Raw genomic sequence first — 10,773 nt, 5'->3', positions numbered from 1 at the left:
CTTTGTTTACATATTTAAAAAAACAATAACATTGAAGTGCGTATATACTACATAGCAGGTAGTTTCTGTGATTGTCCATTTTTTAAGGAGTTTATGAGGTACTGTCAAATTTGATATAGTTGCTCTAACTCTGCACTTCGAATGAAACTGCAAAAATTGCAAACTCAGAAATTAAATTTCCAAAAATATAATTTAGATGCAAAACAAAAGAGAGAAAGATTATATAACAGAAATGCAGATCCTATAGTTAACCATAACAGAATTTCAATCTAAAATAGGAAACTCTGTTCTGAATGATACTCAAATGTTGCTCCATGGCATTTACAAAATTGTAGAAAAATACTCTTTTCCAAAGGGATGTTCAAATTTTATAAAAAATAATTTTTTTAAATGAAATTTTTCCTGCATTATAATTGATATGTTTTGATTATAATATAGCTCAAATTTAACAAGTTCAACCAGTAGTAAAACATTAGTGTTCTCATGAAAACTTGACCCACCTATGCCAAATTTGACCCACTTGTGCAAAAAAAAAGTAAACACCTGAACAAAAATAAAGCTCAACCCTGAAATTAAACATATTGGTGCCTTCTCGTTTCATCAAAACCAAACTTACTGATACTTAATTTCTAAAAATAAAATGTCACGGTTCAGCAGACAGGTCAGTGACGCTCCAGTGAACACTTAACAGCCAAGTGACTGAACCAGTGAAGCTCTTTCTGTTTTACGAGTGAGGTCGTTAGATAATGGCTTCCATCCCCTTGATCCACAGTCCAACAGCTCCAGAAGAGTACAACGCCCCCTAGTTGTCAGTCTGTAACAGAGTTATAAATTATAATCTAGGTTCATCTGTATCAAAAGGTGCATGAGCATATTATTTTCCATATGTATATATGCCAAGTTATTTGGAATTTGGTTAATTATAGTATTTATCAGGTCATGTTTGGTGAAAATAGTAATACATTTTTTGCTTTTATCTTGCCAAATAATTCATTTAATCTTGACTGCTAAGATCATGCTAACACACAGTTGAAAAGCATTCTTAAATGTATTTTGAATATAAAATTGAAATGATACTTTGTCTTCCTGTCAAGCCTAATGAACATTTTCTGTGAATAAGAAAATGCACAATATATATAATAAAATATAAATGTATTTTTCCATGTATCAAGTATTTTTACATATTTTTCAGAGACTTAAAATGCTGACAAATTTTACAGATATGCCACCTGCTGTGCATATTTTTAGGTACCTATTACATATTTTAAATTGTAACAACTGCAGTGATAACATAAAATATATTTGTCTCTTGTAACTAATAACATCAAATCTTCCTGTATATATAAGTTTTCAATACAACCAAATGATTTTAGATATTGAAAATTACTATGATACTTGTATTAACCTGTTATAATGACAGTGTGATAGATGTGTAAAGTTAGCTGCAAGTACCTGGCTACTAGTAACTGACTTAAAAGATGAATAAAGCTAGCTACTAGTAACTGGCTGCGAAGTGTGAGTAAAGCTAGTTACTACAGTAGCTGGCTACTAGAAACTGACTTAAAATGTTATTAAAGGTACGTAGTTTCTATTTAATGGCTACATTACCAATATTAATTTAAAGGAAAAAAATGTTTTGAATGCATTTTTTAAAGTTTTTGAATAACAATCTCTTATTTTTGTTTCGCTAGTAAAAATATCTGATATCATAGTATGCTACTTTAAATTAATACTTGAAGTTTAATACTGTCGTTTCGTGTGCATTTTGAAATAATTATATCTTTGAAAAAAAGCTTGTTTGCCATGCAAATATTGACATCATTGAGGTAACTTGGTTCTTACTAAGCTAATATCAACTAATGTTGCTGATGTAACCTACTGTTTAATTCTCTACATGATTTGGCAATGAAGTTACCAAGATATCTATTGTAATATCTTTAGCAACTAGTACGTTTTGTGACATATGAATCCGTTTTTTTTTGGTAAGAAGTTAACATTCCCCAAGTAGCTTAGTATTTAGAGACTTGATATCTACTGATACAGGTAATAAGAATTGTCTTCAAGGTTCTCCACATAATATTTGATGACGATTGACATTTACCTTTAGTCATCTTTTCAACTACTAATACTATTTGTGAATCGTACGTAAATTTTATACAATTCTTAACATCACTGAAGTAACTGTGCTCTTACTAAGATGATATCTACTAATATCACTGATGTAAACTTCCTCTGTTTCTCCACATGATCTGGTACTGATGTTACCAAGATATCGGTAGTGATATCTTTATGCATTAGTACTTTTTGAGTAATATATTCCAAGTTTGCGATTAAAATGTTGACATCATTGAAGTTAGTAGATTCAGAATTAGCTTATATCTACATGTTTTAATATTGCTGACATAAACTTCCTCTCAGCTTCTGCACATGACCTGGCATTGAAGTTACCAAGATTTCTGTAAAAGATATACTCAGCTGCTGGTATTTTTGTGTAATATAATGCAAGTTTGCGATACAAATGTTGACACTGGACATCATGGAAGTCACTGATATCTACCAGCATTGCTGATGTAAACTTCCTCTTAGCTTCTTCACATGATCTGACACTGAAATTACCAAGATATTTGTGGTGATTTACATGCGTATTCAGGTTTGAAAAGGTCAGGAAAGATAAACTTTTATGTGCCGTACCATTCATCAGCCTTCACTTGGTTGTATGCACAATTAAAGATCAATTAAGAGCAGAGTATCGGTAGGCATGAGAGTAGACATGTTATATACCTAGAATAAAACGGGAAAGTAATATACTCTCTACCCGGAGTTATCATTCCCGGTACTATCGATGTAGTATAGCACCCTCTGGTGAGAGATTAACCACACGAGTATGTTGGTCACGTGACGTAGAAACATCAATATTGTGTTGCGTTTCCGTTGGTAAGGACAGCCGCCTTTACTTAGTTCTAGTCAGGTAATAAGTCTTGGTTAAATAATTCATTAATTTCATTTTAAATTGATTTTTTTTATACTTTGTATATATTAATTGAACCTAGCTTCGACAGTCATTTTTTCCTTGTTTGTAAAGAAGTAAAAACTATAGATTGATTTTTTTATCTTGTTTTATTTTTATTTATTTCCTTATTTTTCAATTGTGTATATTTTTGTTTAAGACGGGTATAGTGTCATATAAGTTGAAACAGATTTATGTAGTTTTTTAAGTGTCAGGAATCATATTAGCTCACATTCTTCCTCTTTTTATAAAAAAAAAAATTTCAAATCTATCAACATTAAACATTAGATCTCCTGCATTAAATTACGGACTAGCTTCACTTATTGGATTGCATAATTAAAACTATGAGAGATAAAAGGCCAACGGTGTATAATCAATATCTGGCAGGTTTCTTACAGGGTCACTCAGCCGATTGTCAATTATTCTTAATGTTATTTTAAAAGCATTGATGAGAGAAAAACTTGTTGTATGGTGTTTTGTGATCTATCAAAGGTTTTCGTTGGAGAATCGCATAAAGGTCTTCTATTTAAACTACAAACATATTGAATATTTGGCAATCCCTTTGAATGACGTTATAGTTATCTGAATAATTGAAGTCAGAAGTTTGTATACAGGCATGTTATTCTCTAGCTAGACTATTAATGCCGAGGTACATGTACTTCAGGGTTTAGTCCTTATTTCAGTTTTGATATACGTAATGAAAATATGTTGTCACTTTGTAGATCATTTGCAGAAGATAATTCAATGCAAAATCTTTCATCAGAGTTATTATATAGAGTATATCATTAAACAGATTTGAGTTGGTCAGGTTATATGAATATCAATATAAATTGTGCATAAAAATTTTGTTCTTTTCAACACCTAAAATTTACTCTTTAAAAAACTCTACCTAAAAGGTACTCATTTGATTTTTGTAAGGCCTCATGTTGAATTGTTAAATAGTTAGTTAGCTTCAGTTATCTTGGATTGATATTTACACATTTTGATATCAAACATTGGCAATTCTTTAGCGTGCAGCAGCGTGAATCATTATTTTCTTAGTTAAGAATTTAATGATATGTTCTTTCCAAAAATGGAGCTGCCCGCGTGGCGCAGTGGTTAGAGCGTTTGCTCTAGAGTCGCGGCGTAAGGAGTTGATCCTTAAGTCGCAGGTTCGAATCCCACCGTGGGACGTAGAGACCGGTCCTTCTGATGTGACCGTATAAACAGAGGTCATGTGTCGCAGGTGGTGCTGGCTCGAAAAAGATCCCTCACTGCTCAATGGCCCTAAGTGCCGAGTATAGGTCAAAATTTGCAGCTCTTCACCGGCAGGTGGTGGCATCTCCTTATTTTTTTTCTTGTAATGTTATCCCTCTTAACAGAGGGGCATTCCCCCTTAATTAGTTAATTGCTTGCCAAGTCTTACTAAAATCGCACTAAAATTGTAAAAGGAAGAGCATTTTAAAGAATTGTTTACAGATAGATAACTATACAGACGATCAGACAAAAAAAAAACCTTATTAATGCTTATTAAGGTCTTCTACTGTCTGACCAGTAGAGCTAAAAAGACCCTTTCAAATGTTGTTTTTTTAAATATTTATCAGTATAAAATTTTTTTTTTTTAATTTTCATAGCCACAACACGAAGGTATGGACCCCAATACTAGTTCCCAGGATGTGATCAGATGTGACTTATGTGAGATTGCTGAAGTACAGATGCACTGTGATACATGCCATAATAACCTGTGCAATGCCTGTGTGGGAGAACACATTTCTACTGATGACTTTAAAGATCACAAAGTGGTCAGATTTCAGTTTAGAAATTCCACTCCCCTCTACCCTGGTTGTGCCTTCCATGAAAAAGAACGATGCGAGATGTACTGTAGACACTGTGCAATTCCTGTCTGTTGCACCTGCCTGGCATCTGATCAACACCTCGGTCATAGATTATCAAAAATCTTACAAGTTCTGGGGGAAAAGAAAGAAATGATTAAAAAAGAGCTAAATCAATTAAATGAAACTATTTATCCGACCTATCAGCACATTGCAGCTGATGTTCAAAACAGAATAAGTGAGCTAGAAAGGGAATATAAAGGGATCTCAGAGGCCATCACAAAACGTGGACATTACTGGCACAGAAAAGTTGACAAAGTTGTGAAGAAACTTAAATCCCAAGTTGATGAAATGAAGAGCTCTCAGTTACAAACTTTGCGGAAACATTTGGATGAAATTAACAAGAAAATTATTGACATTAAAGATGAAATTGATTCATTTGATACATGTATTGCTGAACACACCAATGACATTGCAAGATTTATAAGTGTAAGACCCAAGACAGATCAATATCAAGAGCTTCCACAAAAACTTGTACCTTCCCTACCAAAATTCACTCCAAGGACAATTCAAGACGAAACATTCTGTCATCAATTTGGAGGTTTATCGCCATTTTTGTTTACATTGAAGAACATGGCTACAGATTGAAGACTACAGGTATGCAAGAATTACCAAAAGCTGGTTCCTCTCTGTTACTCAAAAAGAAATCACCAGACTTTGGATTCCATCAGGTTTACATCGACATTTTCTATCTTTCAAATGATCCTCAAAATATTTCGTGTCTGGGTGATGAAAAAATATGGATGTGTGATGAAAGCAATATTATAGAACTATACGATATCAAAGAGCATTCACAAAACAGGTTTATCAGAACGAAGTCAAAAAGCATGCCAGAAGACATAGCAGTGAAAAGTACTGGAGATCTCATTTATACTGATGGCATGTATAGAACTGTCAACATTGTGAAGAATGAAGACATAAAGGAGGTGATCAGACTACAGAACTGGAGACCTCGCAATGTCTGTAGCACTTCCTCTGCTGACCACCTGGTTACTATGGAAAGTGATGACAAAAAACAATCGAAAGTTGTTCGATATTCTGGTTGCATAGAGAAACAAACCATTCAATTTGATGATAAGGGTAAAGCTCTCTACTCATCTGATGGTTTTCGCCGATACAAATATATATGTGAAAACATGAACCTTGATATCTGTGTGGCTGATTATGAAGCTAAAGCAATAGTTGTGGTCAATCAGGCCGGGAAACTGAGATTTAAATATACTGGACATACTCCTGCTCCGAAGAATAAACCATTCAGTCCACGAGGAATCACTACAGACAGTCAGAGTCACATCCTTACAACTGATTATGATAATCGCTGTGTCCATATCATGGACCACGATGGACAGTTCCTACATTACTTAACCTTTGGAAAGAATAAACCATATGGAATCTGTACAGATGCAGTTGGCAATCTGTTTGTTATATGCAAAGAAAAGGATAAAGAAATGGATGACTTATTTTATACGCACAGTTGCGTTATGAAAATAAAATATATGTGAAATCAATCACATTAATAATCATTTTAATGGTATACTTGAAAGTCAGAAAGAAGATTAAACAGAACATATAACTGATTTCTACGTTTTAATTTTTCTCACTTAGGTGATTTTTACTGCAATTAACAACTCAAATAATTATGAATACCAGTCCTTCACTAGTTCCTTTTAAAATTCTTATTTAGATCAATGGTTTGGAGGACAATAAATACAAAATACCAGAAGAATCTGATGAGACAACAGCTGTTCTTGTATAAAAGCGAAAGGGGGGCGGTTAAGGAGACAAATCGTACCATTGATATTCGACAAAGTTCTTAAAACGATTTTTAAAGCATCAAGATTCTGGTCTTTTTTCTTTGTCAATGTGTGTTTTGGCAAGAGACTTGAGACCAGTCAATCGGATGAGATCGTATAAACCGAGGTCCCGTGTATTGGTAGGTACTGGCACGAAAAAGATCCCAAAAATGCTCAAAAGCCATAAGTGCCGAGTACAGGTCTAAATTTGAAGCCGTCCACAGCCAAGTGGTGGCATCTCAATATAAATTTTAAAAACTCGATGGAACATTAAACAAATAAACAAACAAACAAACAAATTGGCAAGATTAAGCCCAATCAATAATTAAAAATGTATCTTATGAGTTTGTATATATATTTCATAGCTTAAAACTGACACGGGATTCTTCTACCATGCATATTGCTGTATGCATGACTAGGGATTTTTTTTTTAAATTGATATTGGATTGTTTACTGTTTTGACAATATTTCGCAATTCCATTGGGACTTGACAAGGTAAAAAGGTATAGCGCACTTTGTATACGAAATAGCCTATAATATGGCGCATTCACAAACATCCGATATATTTCAATATTCAATGATATTTAGTAAATCTAACCATAAAAAATTATACCAGTACTTGGCACAAATAGTCATAATTATCTCAAAGAAGATCAATGAAATTGACCGAATTTGCATAGGATATGCAGAGAACTATCGAGTGAGCATTAAAAATTTAAAAAATTCAGATTTTATTAATTGGACCAACTTAAACTAGATACATCTGGAAGAGGTTATGTTCTTTTGATATCAAAGTATACTGTTATATTTAATCTTTTTGGTTTAACTTGGTCTATATATCTAATGAAATCTGGAGATAAAAGAGTATTCAAATTCGAAGTCCGTTTAAACAATACAAACTTGGAGCAGAGCAAACACGGATCTCTTAAAACATCACAGATTGGATCAGGTGTCATGAAAGAGTAAGCATCACCTGCCAACCCGTCACACCCGCCGTGTGCTCCTTGTCGTGATCGGGAAAAAAACGAAAAAAATCCATAGACAATTTAGTGTGTTTACGTAGTTATCTCCCCCCCCCCTAAAAAACTCTTACTCGGGTCTATATATACAGAAAGGACACGATGTTTGTCAATAGTCTGCGTGGTCCAGTGGTTTACGCTGAACTGTTTTTGTATTTGAGCTCTCTGTTTCAAGTACCCCAAATTCCAGAATTTTTTTTATTCTTGCTTTAATGATAGTTATTAGTATACATATATTTTTACTAAATCTAGTTGATTTTGAATCAATATATTTTCCACATAATATACATATTAGAAATAATGTTAACTGACTAAATACAACATGGATTTTCGATTTTTGTGGAAAGAAGAGACACAAAAAAATATGGATTCGTTGACGACGTGCATAAGATGCAACAATAGTTCTCAAAACGAATAGTAATGAAAACCTGTCATGATAACAAAAACCTTTAAAACAATCTAAAAATAATCTCGATGCGTTATTCCGAAACGTGTCAAACGAAACAAAAATATTAAAATTATGAAACGTATGTTTATTTTTATTTAATGATACATGTTTATTCACATGTGCAAAGAAGCTGGTTGTGAAGTAATCAAAATATCTCGTACATAAACAAGTTTTGTTTCTCGTGAATTTATATCCCGAATTAGACCACAAGTTTACGGGTAAATATTTTAAGTGATATAAATGTAAAAGTAGTATCCAATATTTTTTCACAAGGTTGATTTCCTAAACCAATGCGCCAACTTTATCTACTTATATAGTAACAGGTACTTTCCAATTAAATGTGGTAGTAGGCGAAATACTGGGAAAGGGCGCTATACCTCTTTGCTTATGGTGTTTTTAATAAATATGTTACTATTGTTAAAAAAAGATATTTAAATGCCCAAACTGGCAAGTAAATTTAGTATTTACTAAAGCGTAACCGTTTCCTAGAAATGCTAGAAAATTGTGTTAGCACTTTTTTCGAGGAATAAATTTCTATTTTTCTTTGTGTTATGTTTTTATTGATTGCATTTATAACCATAAGAATAAAAAATCCTCTCAAGGGACATAAATCAACAAACTATCAAAAATTTTATCGAAAGTATATACGACACGGGTGGATGCAGATTGGAAAATGGGATCTACTTCATTTACATTCTATCATAAGCTTTTGCGTTAGCCCACTGGTAGAGCGGTAGCTTCTTGTCCGGAATCGATTTTTGTTCATGGCGCCGCGCTAAACCTAATATAGAGACTGTTCCATCTTCACGCACCCGGCATAAGACGTGAAAGTCATTGTTTTTTCGGATGAAACCTTGAAAACCAAGGTCTCGTGTTTCGGTAGGACTTGGCACGAGTGTAAACCCTCACTGCTCAATGGCCCTGAGTGATCAGATTGGTATGAATTTGAAGCCAAGGTCCCGTGTCTCTGAAGGTGTTGGCATGAAAAAGAACACTCACTGCTCAATATCCCTGAGTAAGGTCTTAATTTCAAGACCTTCACTGGTATATGGTGACGTCTCATATGACTGAAAAATTCAATAATGATACCATTATAAGTTTTATGACGCAACAAAACCTAGAAAATTTTATTAATGTACAAAAAGTAAACAAAAACACCTTCAATACTAAAGTAATCAGTTTATTTAGAAAAAATTTTTATCAATGTATGACTTGACCAATAAAAAGGGAATTTTCAATACATTAGTCTCTCATATTAAGAAAACAGTTCATTGAAATAGTTCCTCTTGAATATACTTTCTGAATTCATAGAGAAAAAGGTACTTTAAGGCATTTATGGAATAAGAAAATTCTCATCTTTTTCTACAGCTCTAAGAAACAAAGACATGGACCCTCGTGTAAGTGCCCAGTATGTCATGTGCTATGAGCTGGTTCTAATGAAGTTTCTTAAAATATTTATAGACAACAAATCATTAACTTTTACTGTTTCGGAGCTACCAGGTTATCAGCTCAATAGAAAATAAATCTGTCAAGGACAAACCTATATTTAAACATGAATAAATAACATCCTTTTTTTCAAAATAATCATACGAATTTCCAAAACCATGTAAACGTAATGCTCTCTCAGACTTTTCAAGGACGACAACTTGAATAAACTCTAAAGCCACATTCGAGATTTGATTATAGCCCTACCTCGAACATAATTTTATCACACTGCAAACTTGAAGACAGCATGAGAAAAAGAAATCTTTGAATAATTGTTAATGTTTAGAAAAAATTATTATCTGAAAAAATCAGAATGAAATGAGTAACATTTTGTTCAAGTTGTGAAAAGTACAAAATGTGCAACTTCAACTATGTTTAATTTGTCACAAAAAAAACTGAACATTTTATGCAATTCTCTTCCATTTTGTTTAATAAAGAAGCATATTTATACACTGTGTGTCAAATAACAAATTATCTTTGGTGAATGTAAAAGTACACTGTCTCTACTTTTAGTTTGTGAAGACTGATCGATTGTGAATCAAAGACAAAATTCTATAGAAGTACAAAATTCCTAACCTGTTCGATAAATGAATAAAAAAGTCATATTCATTTGTACTGTATATGACTGAGACAGGATAATCCAAGTTGTGTTTGTAGTCTTAGAAAACCTGTTTACATAACTGTGATTTGTTAAAATCAAAATCTTTGATCTTTGAAGAATTTGATACCTTAATAACTGTGGAAGTGAATAAAGAAATCTAGCATTATCATTTATGAAAAATATTGCAGTAAATAAACTTGCCCAATCTGCATGGTGTGCCAAAATATCTTATTCTCAAAATAACATTTTCCATTTTTCTAAAACATTCTTTGACCGTACTGTTGCTAAATAAGGTGATATTCCATGGAATAATTGATTGGTTTAGATTAACTTCTACTGTAAAAGAAATTTTGATAAGATTTTTCCTACAAATGAAATTTAACTGCATTAACCATTTTATTGCCGAGTCGGTAATATCTTAGCTATATTTCAGTGGTACAATTAGTAGACTAGGAATACCTGTATAATAAATGGTCAAATATTGTCCACTCATGATAAACTGATCAAACAGAATAGCATTTGAGTAACCATTTAGACAGTGCTACTAAC

General features: G+C 32.9%; 2 protein-coding genes across 2 annotated transcripts; both read left to right on the top strand.

Moving 5' to 3' along the window:
• Window positions 1–4,635: 4,635 nt before the first annotated feature.
• LOC133189274 (E3 ubiquitin-protein ligase TRIM45-like) lies at window positions 4,636–5,466 on the top strand. Its single transcript, XM_061324676.1, has one exon. The coding sequence runs from the start codon at window positions 4,636–4,638 to the stop codon at window positions 5,464–5,466; it is 831 nt and encodes a 276-aa protein (XP_061180660.1).
• A 268-nt stretch (window positions 5,467–5,734) lies between these two features.
• Window positions 5,735–6,634, top strand: LOC133189273 (uncharacterized). Its single transcript, XM_061324675.1, has 2 exons — window positions 5,735–6,356; window positions 6,563–6,634. The coding sequence occupies exons 1-2, from the start codon at window positions 5,760–5,762 to the stop codon at window positions 6,632–6,634; spliced, it is 669 nt and encodes a 222-aa protein (XP_061180659.1). The 5' UTR covers window positions 5,735–5,759.
• The last annotated feature ends 4,139 nt before the right edge of the window (window positions 6,635–10,773 follow it).

Source organism: Saccostrea echinata, unplaced genomic scaffold (genome assembly GCF_033153115.1).
Source record: "Saccostrea echinata isolate AGI-Se365-2 ecotype Australia unplaced genomic scaffold, CSIRO_AGI_Sech_v1 ptg000017l, whole genome shotgun sequence".
NCBI classification, from domain to species: domain Eukaryota; kingdom Metazoa; phylum Mollusca; class Bivalvia; order Ostreida; family Ostreidae; genus Saccostrea; species Saccostrea echinata.
Note: the sequence above shows the minus strand (reverse complement) of the source record. Positions and strands in the feature narration are given on the sequence as shown.

What these genes read in the sequence shown, in the direction of transcription:
- LOC133189273 (XM_061324675.1), top strand. Translation starts at nt 5,760, where the DNA reads ATGTATAGAACTGTCAACATTGTGAAGAATGAAGACATAAAGGAGGTG. An exon ending in TATTTTATACGCACAGTTGC is followed by an intron (nt 6,357 to 6,562) that starts GTTATGAAAATA and finishes ATTCTTATTTAG; the next exon opens with ATCAATGGTTTGGAGGACAA.
- LOC133189274 (XM_061324676.1), top strand. Translation starts at nt 4,636, where the DNA reads ATGGACCCCAATACTAGTTCCCAGGATGTGATCAGATGTGACTTATGT.